Raw genomic sequence first — 22002 nt, 5'->3', positions numbered from 1 at the left:
TTCTACTAGAAGCAGCGCTACACCTGTACATAGGTTGTGTCTGGTATTGCAGCACTATTTAGATGAATGGGGCTGATGCCACACACAGTCTGTGGACGAGGGGAAAACAGCTTTGTTTTCAGCCCCTTTTATCATTAGTGTTGGTAATTTTTCTGTCTATTTCTTTACTGTTTGATGCTTTTCATAGCTGATAACCAGCTAATCGGTAAAACTGCAACATCCCATTTATGCTTTCTTAATTATCAGAAATTATATCGGAAAGAATTTGAGGAGGCAATCAAGGGAAAAGCTTCAGTGGACCTAGATCTCACCCCAACATTCCTGCAAGCAAAACATGCAATGACCCTGGTCAGCGAGGTAGGAGTCATAACTCCATCTACTATAATGAAATATCTATGGTCCAGCATCAGTAATATATATATTCTGCACCACTAATCTATCTATCTATCTATCTATCTATCTATCTATCTATCTATCTATCTATCTGTCTATCTTTCTATTTATCTATCTATCTATCTATCTATTATCTATCTATTTATTCATCTATTATCTATCTATCTAGCTATTATTTATCTGTCATATATTATCTATCTATTAATCTATCTATTATCTATCTTTTCTATTATCTGTCTATTATCTATCATCTATCTATCTATCTACTATATATTATCTATCTATTCATTCATCTATCTATCTATCTATCTATCTATCTATCTATCTATCTATTATTTATCTATCATCTCTCTATCTTTCTATCCTTTATCTATTATCTATCTATCTATCTATCTATCTATCTATCTATCTATCTATCTATCTATCTGTTTATCTATCTAGCTATCTATCTATCTATCATCTATCTATGTATCCCATATCTATCTATCTATTCCTGTACATAGCATATTGTCTTTATTTCCATTATTAGAGAGAATACAGGAAGGATTTAGAAGAAGGAATCAAAGGCAAGGGTCTGTCAGTTCTGGAAGATACTCCAGACTTAATCAGGGTGAAAAATGCGTCACAAATCTTAAACGAGGTCAGTGTCATATGAAGGTGTGATTTTGTGCATTGTGTATGTTACGTGTTTCTGAGTGGTTTTTATTTTTTTTTAAAGAAAGAGTATCGGAAAGACTTTGAAAATATTAAAGGGAAAGGCATGGAGTTCAGCGCAGACATCCCAGATATGATCAGAGCCAAACGGGCAACTGAAATAATCAGTGAGGTAATGATCTTCATAGAGACACATTTACTGTTCTGCCGTGAGGTAGACCAAAGCCCTTTTTCATGCACAACTGTTTTACTTGTATCAGCTGATAATAAAATATAACTTTTATTAATTTTCTCAAATAAGCCAAAAACATTTAAAAGAAGACCCGTCACTTGAGATAAATATATAAATATATATGTACATATGTGTATGTGTGTATATATATATATATATATATATATATATATAATATACAGTTATGTCCATATATATTTGGACAGAGACAACATTTCTCTAATTTCAGTTAGACATTACCACAATGAATTTTAAACAAAACAATTTAGATGCAGTTGAAGTTCAGACTCTCAGCTTTCATTTGAGGGTATCCACATTAAAATTGGATGAAGGGTTTAGGAGTTTCAGCTCCTTAACATGTGCCACCCTGTTTTAAAAGGGACCAAAAGTAATTGGACAATTGACTCCAAGGCTATTTCATGGATAGGTGTGGGCAATCCCTTCGTTATGTAATTCTCAATTAAGCAGATAAAAGGCCTGGAGATGATTTGAGGTGTGGTGCTTGCATTTGGAAGGTTTTGCTGTGAAGTAAATGCAGCGCTCCAGAGTCCTGGTCGTGCAGTATTGTCGCTCTGCCGCTAAGGGGAGTGATGGTACGTCTGATGGCACTAAAGGAGTTCACCTGACCAGGTATCACAGTCACACATTACACTTCACACTCCGGCCACCAGGGGGAGCAAAGGGTTCTATGTATTAGGCCACTCCTCACACTCTGGTAAAACTGGGGTTCGGATAGGAAGTTAGGGAGAAGCTGACTGGGTTTTGCCCAGGTAACATCTAGTGAGAGAAGAGCGTTGCCTGGGAGGACTCAGGGAGGTCTCTGTCAGGGGTGGGATCCTGACAGTGGCCTAGCACGAGACAGATCGTTACGGAGCCGTGCCTGCACCTCATTGTGGCGGCATCCTAAGAATGGACACGAAGCGAAGTATATTGTGGAGAAGTGAGAAACGAGATCACAGCACAAAGGAGATAGAACCAGGAGGAGTCGTGCCCCGAGATCGGCAACATCCTTCTGAGGCACGTAGCCGGCGGCCGGAACGCCGAGGGAGTAATACGCTCTACGCATTACTTTGAACTACGGCAGGGCAGTTAACTCTAGGTTGGCTGTCTCACCTTTACACCTAATGAAGACAACGGAGGCAATTGTGGGAGAGGGGCGTCTCTAGGGTCCCTATAAAATAAAATAACTCCAGGCCTACCCAGTCATACGGGTGCGTCCTATCCAAACCATCTCGGGGACGGAGAGAAAGATCAGAAACATACACAACAGTTGTGAGGACTATCCCGTGGTGCTCAGTAGGGAAGTACTACAACACACAGGCGCTAGTAGGAAGGCTACTGATTTCCACCTGCAAAGGGAACTCTGGATGTGCCTTCGGACCGGCCGGTCTCAGCTAGCCCTGTTAGCAGTGCTCTGGATTGCGGATGCCGAAGCCTTCAGTAAAGAGGTAAAGAGACTGCAACCCTGTGTCCTCGTCATTTACTGCAACCTACACCATTACCATCTACTCATCAAGGGAAGCCCTGGGGACACACTTCAACTGTGGGAAGTTACACCATCTAGCTGCCATTCCATCACCCCAGCGGACCCCTAGCAGCGTCAGTCACCCTGACCGAGTACCACAGGTGGTGTCACAAACACTTGACAAACTCTCACCTACACCTTTATATGGGTGCCCCTTAGCAGGGCCACGGACCGGGTTGGGCCACCGTGACACCCCTAGAACCGAGACCGAGGGACCCGGTACTGAGTACCCCACTGCCCTGCGTTTGGGGGCCGCTCCATAAACATGCGGTCACAGGAGCTCTCCATGCAGGTGAAACAAGCCATCCTTAAGCTGCGAGAACCGAAAAAACCCATCCGAGAAATTGCTACAATATTAGGAGTGGCAAAATCTACAGTTTGGTACATCCTGAGAAAGAAAGAAAGCACTGGTGAACTCATCAATGCAAAAAGACCTGGGCGCCCACAGAAGACAACAGTGGTGGATGATCGCAGAATAATCTCCATGGTGAAGAGAAACCCCTTCACAACAACCAACCAAGTGAACAACACTCTCCAGGAGGTCGGCGTATCAATATCCAAATCTACCATAAAGAGAAGACTGCATGAAAGTAAATACAGAGGGTTCACTGCACGGTGCAAGCCACTCATAAGCATCAAGAATAAAAAGGCGAGACTGGACTTTGTTAAAAAACATCTAAAAAAGCCAGCACAGTTCTGGAAGAACATTCTTTGGACAGATGAAACCAAGATCAACTTCTACCAGAATGATGGAAATAGAAAAGTATGGTGAAGGCGTGGTACAGCTCATGATCCAAAGCATACCACATCATCTGTAAAACACGGCGGAGGCAGTGTGATGGCTTGGGCATGCATGGCTGCCAGTGGCACTGGGTCACTAGTGGTTATTGATGATGTGACTCAGGACAGAAGCAGCCGAATGAATTCTGAGGTATTCAGAGCCGCCATACTGTGGGCTCAGATCCAGCCAAATGCAGCCAAACCGATTGGTCGTCGTTTCATACTACAGATGGACAATGACCCAAAACATAAAGCCAAAGCAACCCAGGAGTTTATTAAAGCAAAGAAGTGGAATATTCCTGAATGGCCAAGTCAGTCACCTGATCTCAACCCAATTGAGCATGCATTTCACTTGTTAAAGACTAAACTTCAGACAGAAAGGTCCACAAACTAACAGCAACTGAAAACCACCGCAGTGAAGGCCTGGCAGAGCATCAAAAAGGAGGAAACACAGCGTCTGGTGATGTCCATGAGTTCAAGACTTCAGGCAGACATTGCCAACAAAGGGTTTTCTGCCAAGTACTAAAAATGAACATTTTATTTACAATTATTGAATCTGTCCAATTACTTTTGGTCCCTTTAAAAACAGGGTGGCACATGTTAAGGAGCTGAAACTCCTAAACCCTTCATCCAATTTTAATGTGGATACCCTCAAATGAAAGTCTGAACTTCAACTGCATCTGAATTGTTTTGTTTAAAATTCAATGTGGTAATGTCTATAATCAAAATTAGAAAAATGTTGTCTCTGTCCAAATATATATGGACCTAACTGTATATATGTGTGTATGTATATATATATATATATATATATACTGTATATATACAGTACATATACTTATCTGATGTAAATGCCGCTGTTCTCCTGAATCCGGCGCTGTTTTTCTTTTTTTCCTGCGCCTCTCCTGTACTGAGAGGTATGGTCCTCTCTTCCCTGTATATAAATCTAATTTTTTAGCCAAGAGGGCGTGGTCCTCATGAAGACACCTACAGAAAACCACTTATAATCAAGCCCGCTTGATTTAAAACACTTGATTTATATACTGGGAAAGAGACCATAATTCAGGAACAGAGAGGAAGTAAAGAAAAACATCATCAGATTCAGGAGAGCAGCGGCATTTGCACCAGTTAAAAAAGCAAACTGACAGGGCCTCCTTAAATCTCTCGGGGGCAGATTTGTATATAGTTGCTAATTTGGCAATACCAACTATCCATGATACGTGACAGTGTAAGGTGTAAGAGCTTCAGGTTACCACACGCCAGTATTCATTCCTATGTCTGTCAGACATATGTCTATTCCTATGTTTATCAATCTCTGTCCCAAATCCAACATGTTTCACTAGTTATGCCAGCTTCTTCAGGGGAGAAGGGGACAATGACACTGCTTCATTTGTTCTCAGAGCTTTTAAAATCTGTGTGTTATCAGAGGTGTGTATGTTACTGATCAGTCACTAGTTAGGTTTTTGCTTCCTTTTCCACTATATTTGATTGACTTTTCTCTGCATTAGGCCTCATTAAAGGAGTTGTCCACCTTTTAAGGACTTTTTAAAATTATATTTTGATGCAGATAATTGGGACTTAGGGCGGTTTCACATGTTAATGTCTCCGGTACGTGTGGTGACTGTTTTCTCACGTACCGGAGACAATGACACATGTAGACCCATTCAAATGAATGGGTCTATGCACATGTCAGTGTGTTTTTATGGACCGTGTGTCCGTATGCAAAACACGCAGACATGTCCGTTCTCACCCGGACACACGGGCTGCAAAACGTGCCACACACGTGCACACTGTCCTCCGTGTGCACGGGTGGCCGCTGGGGAAGTAGCGCTACTGTAAGCGCTGTTCCCCTGTGTGTGGTGCTGAAGCCGGCTCTCATCCGTTCTCCCCTGCTCTGCCGGCAGCAGCGTGAGCAGGGGAGAATGAATGAAAAACACGATGTGGGATCCCCCCTATGTTTTTAAACCAACCTGGCAAAACTCACTGGTGCGGGCTGCTATTCTCAGGCTGGTAAGGGGACATGGATATGGGCCGCCCCAGCCTAAAAACAGCAGTCCGCAGCTGCCCATAAAAGGCGTACCTATCAGATGCGCCAATTCTGGAGCTTTGCCCGGTTCTTCCCAGGTGCCCTGTAGTGGTGGCAAGTCGGGTAATGGGGGGGTTAATGTCCCCTTCCGATTGTAAGGTGACATTAAGCCCGGCTGAGTAATGGAGAGGTGTCAATAAGACACCTATCCATTACTAATCCTATAGTAGGTAAAGGGTTAAATAAACACACACACATGCAGAATAAAGTATTTAAATTAAATCATACACCACACAGTTTTGCTGTCTTTACTATACGAGTAATCCAAGTGACGCCCTCGATCTCCTGTAAAAAAAAATAAAAATAATAAGCCAACAATGTACCCATACCTGTCCGTAATCCAAATCTGGGGAATGTACAGTTTACAACCGGGAGCAATGCTAATGCGACCGTCCCGGCTGTAAACTACTGGGGAATGAATGAGAAGCTGCGGGCGCAGGCTCAGTAACTAGCGATGATGTCACGGAGTCTGTGCTCGCTGGCGGCATGAACTCCTGTGACCTCTGGACTGTGGGAGAATGCAAGTGATGAGATCACTGTGACAGAGCTTGAACTTCCGCGACCTCATCACTTGCATTCTCCCACGGTTCTGACTTCAAAGGAGTTCATGCCGGCAGCGAGCACAGACTCCGTGACATCAGCACTAGTTACTGAGCCTGTGTCCGCTCCATATCATTCATTCATTCTCCCCTACGCGCGAGAGGGAAGGGATGACAGCCGGCTTCAGCACCAGCCACCGGGGAACAGAGCTTACAGTAGCGCTACTTCCCCGGCAGCCATCCATGTGGTACTGATGCAGCACATGTGTGGCACACGGTTGCCACACATGTACCGCATTTAGTACACACATGGACATACGGACACTGATATCTCCGGTACCAGTTTTTCCGGTACCGGAAATATCAGGACGTATGACACCCGTCTTATAATCATTTTTGTTGCTTACTTTCATTAAAAATGTTGCACTCTTTGCCTTCTGTATCCTCTTTGTTTATTGTTGGCTGTAGAATGAGTTATCTGAGAATCTATCAGTGAGCTTGTTCTGGCAGTATAATGGCAGAGTTTGTTATTCTTTTATCTGGTATTTTCCTGAGCTCCCATCAGCTGATTTATGACCACAGACCACATAAAAGTTGACTGTAAAAAGGTCTTTTAAAAACCAAACGAGCCAAACTTTTTAATGAAACCCAATCGCAAAAAATATTTTTACCCCCAAATACTAGCAGTTATGTCAAATAATGTGTTTTCAAAAGGTGGACAGCCCTTTTTAAGCTGCGTTGTCCTGTCATTATGGATTTCTGTAGCATAAATATTTACACAGAATGAAAAAGCCCATATCTCTGTAACTACAAGGAAGATTTAAAAAACAAAAAAACAAAAAAAAAAACAAAAACAGAAAATAAATCCGTAATATGTCACAATTTTGGTGACATGCCCTCATCATCCACGTATTTTACAATCTGGAACTGTGTGGTTGGTTTAAAAAAAAAAAATGGAATACTCCGGGGATCAACTGGTATCAAAATTATTTGCCCATATTATCCAAGCTTTATCCCTTTAACTAATGCACTTACAATAGTGAGTACAACAGTGATATAAATCATTATGATATCCGCGGCAGATATAGCCAGTGCCACCCATAACCTGGGCCTGGTTTCATGGCCTCATCTAGACCATCTAATTAGGTAACATAACATATTTCTCCTTGTGGGAATGGAAAAGATTATTGCGTCTTTCATGAGTTTAGATTATAATTGTTGTAATTACTTCCCAGCCATAATACTTGCATAAAGGCCATGTATAATTACTGTAATTATCTTAATGGGGACAAATTAGGTCTTCCAGATGAGGCAATGATTCTATTCTAAGCTGGGATCTATCCCAGAAAACAGCAAATTGTAGTAATAGTAAAATGTACGGTGAAAATGGATGACACGTGACGAGACACAATGAATCAATGATATGTAATCCAGTGACAATAGGATGTACATGTATGGAACCCCTTTTAGACATGAGCCTCCGCTGGTGTTACTGGTACTTTTGTTCTAATTACCTGGTTACTGCACTTTGCTTATGATGTCATCAGCCACCTCAAGGAACTTCCTAATTCAGTAGCAAATGCTTGTTCCAAATAGGTACCATGCGCCCTCCTCCAAAGTAAGGTGATACTCTGGGTAAAAGTCGAGGATGCATCTATTGCCCTGAGTAGAGGTGCCCACTTCAAGGGCTATCCAAGTGTCATCTACTTGTTCATCAACTGTGCCTTCTCGTCTTCTCGCACACTCCTATTTATATCGATGCCTCCCAACTATCCCTTATCTAGTGGGTCAGTCCTGGATTTTGGGAGCTGTCTCAGGGTTTTGGTGGTATTTCCCGCAGTAAACGGTTTCTGACTCATCAGGATGCAAAAAGACAAATACAATTGAACACAATAGTAGATCAGGTGTTATGGTTACGACATGGTTAATGTCCTGTTCTCATAGGGTTAATATGGTTGGCCTCTCTTTCAAGATGGGACGGCTATTTAAACTCGCTCCCAGATGGGGTTCCTTGTCAGCTATACGTTCTGTTTTGGTTTGTGTGCCTGACTTCTGGAGTGTATGTTCAGTCTGCACTGTGTTTACCTTGCTTTCCGTGCGTTTCTCTGTTTGCTATTCTGGGTTCCTGACCTCTGGCTTTGCTTCTGACTATCCCCTGTCTCGTCCCTTTGGTACCTCATGATCTTATGGCCCAGATCTCTGATTGCTTGGCATTTCTCTAAGTATTTATCTCTTCTCTGTTCCCCGGCATCTGGCTCCACCCCCTGACCTCCTCCCACTCTGTCACATGTCTGAGGTCCTGTTGGTTACCTGGTCACTCTGTCACATGTCTAAGGTCCTGTGGGAGACCAGGTTAGTACCCGGTGGTTAGATCAGCTCCGTGGCTGCTGTGTGCAGCTCTCTCCGCAGCATTTATACCCGGGAGCTGTGACAGCAGGGAACCATCAGCAAATTGATCCACCATTCCCCCTGCTTCACATTGAGCAGAGATCTACTCTAGTCAATGTGGGAAAATGGTGAGTATTTTATTTAATTTGACAGTGTGACGGAGAAACTGTGTAGGTGTAATCACATATGGGGGGCACTATGTTTGCTTCATGATGTGTGTTGGTTGGAGCGTCAATGTATAGGGGGCACTATAGGGGCATCAACAGAAGTGAGGCTTAGTTGTAAAAAAAAATGTGTGTCCCTCGTTCCTGTTTTTCCAGTTTGGGAGGTAAGCCATAGCCCTGGATGCTCAGGTCATAGAATGCAGTTGTCATAACTAACTGGGAACTGGGGTTAGTTGATGGGAATGGGCACTGTGTAATGCCTAATTCCCCCTGTAGTGGCGCTGCTGGGAAGGTTAATACTTACTACCAGGATTCCCACAGTCTACGGTTCATCTTTGGGGTCCCAGTTGGAGAACTATTTGTGATCTGCCCAAGTAGGGATTGTGGAAAGTGAAGGAACCCTTTTAACAAAAATGTCTTTGAATCAGTACAGGGTAATTCGGGCTATGGGTTAAATAAAACTTTATTTACGTTTATTTTTGTGTTAAATATTATCTTTTTTTATTCTGAGAAGAAAGAATACAAGAAAGATTTGGAAACAAAAATCAAAGGAAAAGGAATGCAAGTGGGTGCTGATATTCCGGAGTTACAGCATTTTAAGAGGGTCTCTGAATTGGTGAGCCAGGTTGGTACAATTTAGTTAATTGTAGTAGATAATTCAATGGATCAACTTATGTTCCTAACTAAGAAGGACATTTTAAAGGAGTTGCACATTACTTTATTAAAAAGCTTTTTCAATGGCTGTAGTTGGCTTAAAAAATGTTAAAAGAAATCCCAGACTCATCTACTGGACCGGTACCACTCGTCTGGTCAGCTGCTGACGTTCTCCTGCTGAGCTCCTGACTTCATCTTCTAGTTGGTTGCAACATATGGTGATATCAACCTTAACACTCTGTCTGAGTGGCAGAAAGAGTTTGGAAGGTCAAGGCTGCAGCTGATCAGCGGCCAATGGTAATGCCACCTGCCAGAGGAGGAAGCCATAAGCCAGCAGGGGATGATGGCAGCAGAATGGCGAAGCGGCTCTGATCCAGTGGGTGAGTTTTTTTTAATCTTTGAAGATAACGACTTTAATTATTAGCAATTAATGGATGAGAAAAAAAATCTCAGGTAATGTAGGACCAGATAGTTTACAATTACCAACAATCCAACTATATATATATATATATATATATATATATATATATATATATATATATATATATATATATATATATATACATATATATACAGTACAGGCCAAAGGTTTGGACACACCTTCTCATTTAATGATTTTTCTTTATTTTCATAACTATGAAAATTGTACATTCACACTGAAGGCATCAAAAATATGAATTAACACATGTGGAATTATATACTTAAAAAAGTGTGAAACAACTGAAAATATGTCTTATATTCTAGGTTCTTCAATGTAGTCACCTTTTGCTTTGATGACTGCTTTGCACACTCTTTGCCTTCAATTTTGAATAAATCCCCAACAGTGACAACAGCAAAGCACCCCCACACCATCACACCTCCTCCTCCATGCTTCACGGTGGGAACCAGGCATGTAGCGTCCATCCGTTCACCTTTTCTGCGTCACACAAAGACATGGTGGTTGGAACCAAAGATCTCAAATTTGGACTCATCAGACCGAAGCACAGATTTCCACTGGTCTAATGTCCATTCCTTGTGTTCTTTAGCCCAAACAAGTCTCTTCTGCTTGTTGCCTGTCCTTATCAGTGGTTTCCTAGCAGCTATTTTACCATGAAGGCCTGCTGCACAAAGTCTCCTCTTAACAGTTGTTGTAGAGATGTGTCTGCTGCTAGAACACTGTGTGGCATTGACCTGGTCTCTAATCTGAGCTGCTGTTAACCTGCGATTTCTGAGGCTGGTGACTAGGATAAACTTATCCTCAGAAGCAGAGGTGACTCTTGGTCTTCCTTTCCTGGGGCGGTCCTCATCTGAGCCAGTTTCTTTGTAGCGCTTGATGGTTTTTGCCACTGCACTTGGGGACACTTTCAAAGTTTTCCCAATTTTTCGGACTGACTGACCTTCATTTCTTAAAGTAATGATGGCCACTCGTTTTTCTTTACTTAGCTGCTTTTTTCTTGCCATAATACAAATTTTAACAGTCTATTCAGTAGCACTATCAGCTGTGTATCCACCAAACTTCTGCTCAACACTAATGATGGTCCCAACCCCATTTATATGACAGGGCACACCTGTGAAGTGAAATCCATTCCCGGTGACTACCTCTTGAAGCTCATCAAGAGAATGCCAAGAGTGTGCAAAGCAGTCATCAAAGCAAAAGGTGGCTACTTTGAAGAACCTAGAATATAAGACATAATTTCAGCTGTTTCACACTTTTTTGCTAAGTATATAATTCCACATGTGTTAATTCATAGTTTTGATGCCTTCAGTGTGAATTTACAATTTTCATAGTCATGAAAATACAGAAAAATCTTTAAATGAGAAGGTGTGTCCAAACTTTTGGTCTGTACTGTATATATATATATATATATATATATATATATATATATATATATATATATATATATATATCAGTGTAATTCCAGTTCAATAACAACTACACAATGAAAATAACATTTTAAAGCTAAAAGTAAAATCAAGGAACAATGAAAGCAAGAGGAGGCCGACGAGAGGCACAAAATTATGAAAATCATATTGCAATACATAAGGTAGCCACCAGATGGCAGAATATATATATATATATATATATATATATATATATATATATATATATATATATAATATATATATATATATAGCCATAACCTTAATTACAATAGTGATTTTGAGCAATGTAATCCACAAAAATGTAAAATCACTAGTGAAGTATTAAAGACGCATTATAATAATCAGACATACCCAAAACAATAATAGAATATGTCACCATATCAGCCTCCAACTCAGACCCCCCCAATTTTTTTTGGCTACTTTAATTCTAAATTGCACAAAGTTTCATTACTTATGGACCCAAATCCAGAAGCAGATGCCCCCTGTCCTCGCTGTCCCTAAGGCAAAATTGCACAATACCTTACATAGCGCCCTCTTCTGACTTCAGGGACATATAAACATACAAGCAACTCATCAAAGAAGCCTGCAAAGTTTCAGCAAGATTAATCCTTAATATAGGTCTGCTGATTCTCAGGAAGTTACAAGTCACTTCAAGTGATAACTGCTCCTGATATACATACATTTACAGGGAGGATCTATGTCTACATGAATAACTTTATTAATACTTTTATATTTGGGGAAAAATGAAAAATGAGTACCCTGTGACCACTTTTTCTGGAGTTTAATTCCTAAGGGCATCATGTATTTAAATGTTATTTTTTTCTTTGCAGAAAGGATATAAGAAAGATCTAGAAACTGAGATTAAAGGGAAAGGAATGCAGGTTGGTCCAGATATACCAGAGCTGCAGAGAGCGAAAAGAGCTTCCGAGATTGCAAGCCAGGTAGTAACTGCAGCCGCTGCATTGTCTGATATGTACAGTAATGTAAGGTCGGCCGGTCGATGGTTCATTGTCCAAACTGAATGTATAATTTCTATTTATCTGATACATTTGTACCATTAAAGGGAACTTTTCACCCAAAATTACCTATTGTTTAAGTCATTAAATATCTTTGAAAAAAAGGCAGTTTTTTAAACATTCTCCATATAACGAACTTTATTTTAACACTGTCTAATGCTACACTCACACTTCTTGTTCTGTACAGAAGTAAATTTTCAGCAGTCTTGTTATCATTACTGGCAGCCTTACAATGAAAAGTAACCCCTCTATCTACTGTAGATAACACAGGATCCACCATTCACAATAAGTGATGTCACAGCTCACCTCCTCCTCCTGTACAATGACTGATAACACCTCTATATACAGTAGATAACACAGGATCCACCATTCACAATAGGTGATATCACAGCTCACCTCCTCCTCCTGTACAATGACTGATAACACCTCTATATACAGTAGGTAACACAGGATCCACCATTCACAATAGGTGTTGTCACAGCTCACCTCCTCCTCCTGTACAATGACTGATAACACCTCTATATACAGTAGATAACACAGGATCCACCATTCTCAATAGGGGATGTCACAGCTCACCTCCTCCTCCTTTGCAATGACTGATAACACCTCTATATACAGTAGATAACACAATTTCCACCATTCACAATAGGTGTTGTCACAGCTCACCTCCTCCTCCTGTACAATGACTGATAACACCTCTATATACAGTAGATAACACAGGATCCACCGTTCACAATAGGTGATGTCACAGCTCACCTCCTCCTCCTGTACAATGACTGATAACACCTCTATATACAGTAGACAACACAGGATCCACCACTCACAATAGGTGATGTCACAGCTCACCTCCTCCTCCTGTACAATGACTGATAACACCTCTATATACAGTAGATAACACAGGATCCACCATTCACAATAGGTGATGTCACAGCTCACCTCCTCCTGTACAATGACTGATAACACGTCTATATACAGTAGATAACACAGGATCCACCATTCACAATAGCTGATGTCACAGCTCACCTCCTCCTGTACAATGACTGATAACACCTCTATATACAGCAGATAACACAGGATCCACCATTCACAATAGGTGATGTCACAGCTCACCTCCTCCTCCTGTACAATGACTGATAACACCTCTATATACAGTAGGTAACACAGGATCCACCATTCACAATAGGTGATATCACAGCTCACCTCCTCCTCCTGTACAATGAATCTGTGTCCATATCACTGCATGTCTAGAAAGGCTCTCCTTTATAACCCATGAGTCAGTATATTGCAATCTATTATGTGTAGGATCAAATTCGGTATTGCGAGTCTGTGGGTCCGTCAAAAAATCAGACTGCACTCAGATGACTTGTAACTGCGGCCCAATTTTCACAGACTGTCAAAAAGTGGAAGGTGGAGAAACTTTTTTTTTCCTCTCCATGTGCAAGAAAAAATGATGACACTTGGATCACACGCTGATCAAACTCTGACCAAAGTCAGATCAAAATCAGTCCATTTTTTTGTACATGGAAAATACTGATGTCTGAATGAGCCCTGATAGTAACACGTCAGAGGTTTTTGTCTGTTGGGCACTCAGTGCCAATAACCCTGCTGATGGCTCAAATGAAGCGAAGAGTTGCTCTCCCCCGTAGATGTGGTTTCATAGATTTTAGGCATCTTCAACTAATCCCACCACTCCAAACTTTTACCCCTTTGTTTCAGCGATCGATAGGAGACTCCTCTCCCATAAAACATTGATCAATACCTCACGGAAACTTTTTGAAAGTTCATTTACCTTTTGAATTCAATGGAAAACTTTGAAATTACATTTTCATTTTTTTCTTTTTGCTGATCTTCATCCAGACTTTTTGTATGGTTGCAGAAAAGATACAAAGATCAAGCGGAAAGAATGCGTTCCACATACTCTAGTGTCACCGACACTCCAGAAATAGAGAGGGTCAAAAACGCACAAAAATCCATAAGTTCTGTAAGTAAAACAGTAATAAATAGTAAGTAGTCTTATGTGTTTCTTTCTACCTTGCCTAGAAGGGCTGCAAGTCATTATTCACCCCTTTAGGTCTTCAGTAAATTGGGCATTAATGGCTCACGTTTGCCAAAATGCTTGTATCTCACCCGTTAAAAAAAGATTTTAATCTTAATGGGCCAAGAGTGGTGCAAGAAAACAAAGTGCATCGACAGCGCTCTTCCTGTGTTTAGTGCTAGTGTTGGTCGTTGATGAATCCTTTTCTTCTACCCTCAGATATTTTATAAGAAGGGCCTAGGTGCCGGCACGTCCATCAGAGAGACCCCGGAGATGGAAAGAGTCAAGATTACGCAGCAAAATATAAGTGCAGTAAGAATCTGTGAATTTCTCATTTCATCCAGCTGTGTGCTTATTTAGTACTACAGCTATGCTACTCACCAGAACTGTCACTCAAGGAGAAGAGCCCACCCTGCCAGATATTAGGAAGTGAAGAGACTATAAAGAAAATAAATAGTTTAAGCTGCTCAAGAGATAACTTGAGAATGCCCCTTTAAGCCCCCAGAAATGCTTTGGAAAAACCCCAAATGTCCACTTTCAGGTGTGATTTTGCTAACCCCCATTCTTATTGTGGTCTGTTTCCCAAGATTGTCCAGGAAAAAAATAATTATTGTTAGACAGTATGTTATCCTTGTCCTTATCACAAAAGTGAACTGGTGTAGAAAATCCTTGGATCCCTTTCGACCCAAATCCTTGACTTGTAGGAAAGCTCTGAGTAACTAAACTTTCGATATTTGCAGGTGAAGTATAAAGAAGATATTGGACCTGCCACAGCGATACCAGACCTGCCTGAAATCAAGAGGGTTAAGGAAATCCAGAAAAACATTAGCAATGTAAATGAAACAATCAACAACCTTATAGTTTTTTTTTTTTTAGGGTATGTTCACACAGTGTTTTTTTTACTAGGATTTTTCAACCAGGAAAAACCATGTGTAAAAACCGATTCTAAAAAATTAGTGCATTTGTAAACACTCACGTTTTTTTACGATGTTTTTGAAGCACATTTCATCATTTTTTTATGCATTTTTTTTCTATTTAGATATGAGGTGTAGTAATAGAGTATGGTTTCTATGCCAAAAGCCTATAAAAAAACACAATAAAAACCAAGTGAAAATGCAATATTACCACGATTCACATGTGGAAAACTCACCAAAAAACTGATTGGGAAGCGTTTTCAAGCAGATATGAGGGTGAGTTTTTTTACATGTGGATTTAAGTGCAGAATCCTCTCCAAAAACCAGATAAAATAACCTCTGCGAACATAGCCTTAGGGTAAGACTACACAGACGACTGGCTATATTTGTCTGAAATTTCACCCATCAAAAATGGCCAAAGGCTATACACTTGGGAAACAAAGTCATGTGGTTATTGGCCACTGTGAGTTGGAGGAGGCCAGACATCTGCAAAGTCTTAAACGTGTTTGACTGTTGGCAATTAGTACATCGATCTAACTACAGAACTTTTAATTAACAGGTTCATTATAAGGAGCCACCGTTCAAAGCAACCTCGGTCACTATAACTCCAGAGATGGAACAGGCTAGGAGGAACCAAGAGCATTTCAGCACGGCAAGAGTCTTCTCATAGATTTTCAATATATTTCACCTTGTTTCCTTTCACACATAAAGATTTCTTAATCTTGACGGTCAGGAAAAATATTTTAGAGTGTAAAAAAAAGGTTAATGGAGTTATACGAGAAGGTTTGAAATAAATGGCTGCTTCCTTCCAAACAGCGTGAGACTTCTGTACATGGGTTGTAGCTCAGTAACCTATGGATAAGAATGGAACTGTTTGGCAGTAAGCAGCTGTTTTTGTCTTCTCCTTTTCATCATCTCTTTTAATTATTTTTTTCTTGAGTTATTGAGACAAGTATTAGAGGAGTTTGAGATCTGCTTCCAATCTGCCATTGTGGCTTGGCAAGGTGGTTCCGCTTTGATATTGGGTCTTTGCCGACTTTGAACGCGTGATTCCATAAGGGCAAAATGAATACGAAATTTGTGATAATCTTCAAACATCATCAGGCAAAGAATCTTACAGTAGGATCCTTTTAATCTTTCATGGTCCACGTCATCATTAATACATTCAGTATCACTTGTGGTCTTACCAGTTTGGCCATGGTCTTCTATCCACATTGTACTTTTTCATAGATAATGATTTCAGTACTTAAGTCCTTCCTTATTTCTGACATTTATTTCTGTATTTTCAGGTCCATTACAAAGAAAAGGTTGGTAAAGTCACATCTGTAGGTCTTACTCCAGAGATGGAGAGGGTTAAAAAGAACCAAGAGAACATTAGTTCGGCAAGTGTCATTGACCAAGGTGTAGATTGGGATGGGACCGGGTGGTTGGGTGGCAGCTCGTAAATTGTCTTGGAGATTTTCATTGACAGAAATCTAACGAGTTCTGAATAGGTGTGAATTACTAAGCGCTGGAAGCACTGGGAATTTTACTTTTTGACACTTGAGCAACTGTTTCTAGATGAATTTTATGTTTAAATGGGAAAGGTAAAGTGCAGGGAAAAAAAAATCAAGGTTTATCTTTCTATTCATTGCTCAACAATCTTAAGGTACCTTCACACGAAGCGACGCTGCAGCGATAGCGACAACGATGCCGATCGCTGCAGCGTCGCTGTTTGATCGCTGGAGAGCTGTCACACAGACCGCTCTCCAGCGACCAACGATGCTGAGGCCCCCGGGTAACCAGGGTAAACATCGGGTTGCTAAGCGCAGGGCCGCGCTTAGTAACCCGATGTTTACCCTGGTTACCAGCGTAAAAGTTAAAAAAACAAACAGCACATACTCACCAGCGCGTCCCCCAGCGTCTGCTTCCTGACACTGACTGAGCTCCGGCCCTAACAGCACAGCGGTGACGTCACCGCTGTGCTTTCACTTTCAGTTTAGGGCCGGCGCTCAGTCAGTGTCAGGAAGCAGAGGCTGGGGGACGCGCTGGTGAGTATGTGCTGTTTGTTTTTTTAACTTTTACGCTGGTAACCAGGGTAAACATCGGGTTACTAAGCGCGGCCCTGCGCTTAGTAACCCGATGTTTACCCTGGTTACCAGTGTAAAATATCGCTGGTATCCTTGCTTTTGCTGTCAAACACGGCGATACACGGCGACCTAGCGACCAAATAAAGTGCAGACCTTCTAGCAGCGACCAGCAATTTCACAGCGGGATCCAGATTGCTGCTGCGTGTCAAATACAGCGATATCGCTATCCAGGTCGCTGCAACGTCACGGATCGCTGGCGATATCGCCTAGTGTGACGGTACCTTTAGGATGAATCTTGCATTGATTTGCACAGAGGTCTCCAATGCAACCACATCTGACTTAGAAGTGAATGAATGTCCAGGGTCACATTTGTGCATTGGGACAGACTTACTAATCCTGTCCAAAACTTTAGACTTAGACTTGCTAGTCTGAATGCACAAACATCGACACTGTCACTCATCCTGGATGATAAACTTGGTGTCTTTATTAGTTTAACTTTCGCCTTTTTTTGGATATTATATTTTTGCCTAAACTTGGTGCACAGTTTTGCATTTCAAATCACTCGCTTTTTCTAGAAAACCATGCCTGCTGTGAAATATGCCGCATAAACTGCACACTGTCAAATGAGATCAAATGCCAAGTTTTAGCACCTTTATATATAAATATAACTTATTGCCTCTCATTCCTTTAAAGATTAGTTTTATTAAATAATTTGAGTTACATTCAATGTCTCATGCATACAACTCTATTTTCGGTCCGAATGCGATCCAACAAAACATCGGATATCACTCAGACCAATGTTAGTCTATGGGGTCGTGCACATGTCCGATTTTTTCCTGCATGATTTGATGATATCCGAGTGCAGTCCGATTTTCACGGACTGACAGAATGGAGAAGATGAAGACATTTTTTTTTCCATCTTCTCCTCATCCGTGAAAGTCGGATCACACTGTGATGACACACTGATCATTCTCTGATCAGAGTTTGATTAGCATAATCGGACCAATGTTTTCAGATGAGAGAAAATAGCCATGTGACCATAGCCTGAATGGAACATGTCATCTCCAAAAATGCTATTTACCTGCAGATATAGTGGTAATCTGCAGGTAAAAAGCATATTAACAATTTTTTCCTGCTATTGTAAGAGCAGCTACTGGGAGAAAATTATGTTATATTCTACCTGCAGCTGCTTAGTTCCAGTTTTAAAGGCGGTGACTGCCCCTGCACCTTGATTAAGAGCCTGCTATACACACAAATGCTGTACACAAATGCTGCAGACTATTTACCTGCAGATTACCACTATATCTGCAGGTAAATTGCATTTTTTCGAGGTGATGGGTTTCATTTTTACCTGTTAGGTAAAGCTATAAAGGGTTGATTGGTATGCAGGCACCATCTTCGTCTTCAGGTGTCTGAGATTCTTTTTCTGCCTTGTGTTTCTATTACTATTCTCCATTTCCTCCTTATATCATCTTGTTTTCCTCCAGGTAAAATACAGCAATGACTTACAGCAGATGAAGGGCCGACCTAGTGTAATAGTAGATACTCCAGAGCTGAGGCATGTCAGAGAAACACAAAACCATATCTCAATGGTAGGAAGATTCCAGGTTTGCAGGACACAACTGCACTTTGCTTTGCTGTGTAAACACCACCGATATCTCCTGTGGATGCAAACTCCAGTATTTCTCGTATAATATAATAAAGGTCTTGTGTATAATTTCAGAACACAATAAAATGATGCTATTAACTTGGTTTTGTGAATTTTTATTATTAACCTGCATGAAACTGAACCTGGCACAATGTGAGAGTAATGTATGCCGTGTGATCGCGTGCACGCATGACTGCTTTGGATATACTGTCACATGTGAATATTTGCTGGTAATATGATGATTATTTTCTCCACACTGCATGCAATGTATGTTTATAAAATAGTGCACTGTATATTGCTATTCTAACTGGACTGATAATATAGAATATAATATTACCAGCTAATGGCCTGTATCCGTGAAATATCATGCCTTGATTTGTCTATTTGTGTAAATTGCAAAAAAAAAAACCCATTCAGTCTCCTCACACTTTCTTAGTTGTATCTGTGATCCCTCTCTTCTTTTTCTAAAAGTGAAAACACACAACACCATTACAGCTCCTACAGGATGTAAATATAGATACTTCTGCTCTTTTTATCCAAATATTTGCACTAAAAACACTTCTGTAAAATGCCAAATACTTCCATACAGTGAGAACACAGTACAACCATTCAGTACCATAACAATACTGCCATATGCCTTTATACTGGCCCAATACAGTGTCTAAATAATGCTACCATATAGTACCCGCCTATAACTGCTGTGTATTTCTCACATAATGTTGCCATTCAGTATCCAAACGAAACCCGATGTTCTCCAGGATTTTTGATGCTGGACAAAGTTAAAGCACCAATCCAGCATTTTTTTAAATTGAAGCACTGGAGTGGTGCTACTAATGTAAGACCCCTGCATTTATATTTACCATCTGCCATCTTCTTCTGCCGTTATCTGCCTGCTCCGGTCGGTTTTCAGCTGTTTGTGCCCTGCGGGATTTCACCAGTGTTTGCTGCAGTGAGCCATAGGTCACTTTTCAATGCAAGTCTATGAGAGCATCATAGACTTGTGACCTTTACCTCTGACTACCGGTCTGTCAGAAGTTGCGGTCACAAGATGAGGGCGTGGGACCGGAGCGGTGCCGGGAGGAGTTGAAGACGTTGGGTATAGTTTTACGTTCAGAGATCTTACTTTAATAGCACCACTCTAGCACTGCAATGAAGAAAACCGCTGGAGTGGTGCCTTAAACTGGATCAATCAGTGGGGTTAGGAAGAAAAAGACAATAAAGTTGCACCCTCAAAAATCCTGGTACATCCAAAAATTAAAATTTTATTTTACAATCAAGGAAAAAACTCATTAAAAAACATTTAAAATGCCCCCCTCCTCCTAAAAAGACAAGAAATTTCCATTTTAGCATATGATAAAGCTACTGGAAATGAACACCCTATTTAATATCCAAAACCGTGGACTATTCAGCAAGTGAATTCCACACAAATATAAAACATCTAATAAATATAGCATGAGGAAGTGGGTCACAATCGGCACGTTCTCACCTGTCCTGTGGGTTGGTGATAGCTTTATAATTTGGTACAAACCCTTTACTGTTTTTATCACTCCACCCTCCGGTTGCTCCTGAGGATACAATTCTTTGGAACGTCCTTGGTAATGGGGTATATGGGAAATTGCCTAATTTGCCTCCCATAAAACCCATTCTAAAGGGTTGTGACCTGACCCACATAGACGCCTACTACTTATGATACCTTATGCGGCAATATTGGGTATACGATGTAACACTGCATTAATATGTGGATTTAACTTGTAAAGAACAGGGAACACTAGATGTCTATATCCGTTGTAGCTTTAATAGCCCCCATATTGGTTGTTGCCCATTTTCCCCCAAAACAGACACAACTAAGAAATGGCTAACAACATATTTGTTTTTTTACCAACCTGACAAAGCAACTCATGGAATAATTTGTGATATTTTTTAAACGTTTTAAAAACACTTAGAAAGTCTTCCACTTCTTACATCTAGATTACACATCATATGAGGTCTTGATGTCATTTATGGCCAGCACTTATCATTTTTACCACGTTTATTTTTAGATAAAATATCATGAAGATTTTGAGAAGACGAAAGGCAGAGGCTTCACCCCAATAGCGGATGATCCAGTGACAGAGAGAGTCAGGAAAAACTCACAGATCGTCAGCGATGCTGCTTACAAGGGTGTCCACCCCCATGTAGTGGAGACGGACCGACGACCGGGAATCGTTGTAGGTGAGTTTTATGGAAAACTTTTGGTTACATTTTGATGATACATTGGTAATAGTATTTTAACTATTAACTTCAGTCTCACAGGGTATTCTTAGTCCAATGAGGAAGCTAGGCAAAAAAATGTTTGAAGCCCAATGTGTTTTTGAGTTTTGGAAGGAAATATCTCATGCTGTTCTAAGAATGTCGTTTAACATGCATGCATTGTACTATTGTAGTAGTTAGAGTTAAAAAAAGGAACAAGCTCAAAGACGGAATCAATAATTGAATTATCCCTTATCCCCAGAATAGCAGATAACTTGATGATTCCTGGGGTTCAACTGCTGGGACCCTCAACCATCCCGAGAAGAGCACATGCTCTACCTCTCCTCCATTCATGGTCCATAGGACTGTCAGGTGGCATGATGGTTTAACGATGAGTAGGAAGATCGATCTCGTGCAAGCCTAGATAGGTCCGCTAGGATCTTCTCCGCTATTACGTTAATAGTATCAAGTTATCGGGTTGCTGGTCTTCCTCTTCACCTTGTTCCTTCTATTTTTTCGTTCATGATGTCCTATTGCTATACAGTGCCTAAATAATACTTATAAAGTGTCTGATACCTTTAGTGGAAAATGACCAACTTTGAAAAGAATACCAAGCATTACATCACAATAATTTGGCAGTTGATGTGATGTAAACCGCAGCCTTTTGAGGGATTAGCCATAATATCGTGATAAGGTATTGAACTTGTATCATTAGAAATTCAAATAAGGGTAAAAGTGGACACAACTGTAAGTTGTAATTTTGCCATTCTTTTCCTTGATGTTTTTCTGTCTCTTTTTTTCTGCCATTTCTTATTT

General features: G+C 40.7%; 1 protein-coding gene across 4 annotated transcripts in view; it reads left to right on the top strand.

Annotated features, from left to right (window-relative positions):
• The window catches only part of NEBL (nebulette), a 258527-nt gene that overhangs the window by 221786 nt on the left and 14739 nt on the right, over positions 1-22002 (top strand). For 2 of the 4 annotated variants that reach the window (XM_077268335.1, XM_077268336.1), the window contains 12 exons: positions 247-357; positions 923-1033; positions 1112-1219; positions 9273-9383; positions 12106-12216; positions 14168-14272; positions 14546-14638; positions 15067-15159; positions 15800-15892; positions 16530-16622; positions 18797-18901; positions 20997-21168. In XM_077268335.1, the coding sequence (XP_077124450.1) occupies positions 247-357; positions 923-1033; positions 1112-1219; positions 9273-9383; positions 12106-12216; positions 14168-14272; positions 14546-14638; positions 15067-15159; positions 15800-15892; positions 16530-16622; positions 18797-18901; positions 20997-21168 (1306 nt within the window). The remainder of the gene's footprint in view (positions 1-246; positions 358-922; positions 1034-1111; positions 1220-9272; positions 9384-12105; positions 12217-14167; positions 14273-14545; positions 14639-15066; positions 15160-15799; positions 15893-16529; positions 16623-18796; positions 18902-20996; positions 21169-22002) is intronic. The other 2 variants (XM_077268337.1, XM_077268338.1) reach the window with 1 other exon arrangement.

This window comes from Ranitomeya variabilis, chromosome 6, assembly GCF_051348905.1.
Source record: "Ranitomeya variabilis isolate aRanVar5 chromosome 6, aRanVar5.hap1, whole genome shotgun sequence".
In the NCBI taxonomy this organism is placed as follows: Eukaryota; Metazoa; Chordata; class Amphibia; order Anura; family Dendrobatidae; genus Ranitomeya; species Ranitomeya variabilis.
Note: the sequence above shows the minus strand (reverse complement) of the source record. Positions and strands in the feature narration are given on the sequence as shown.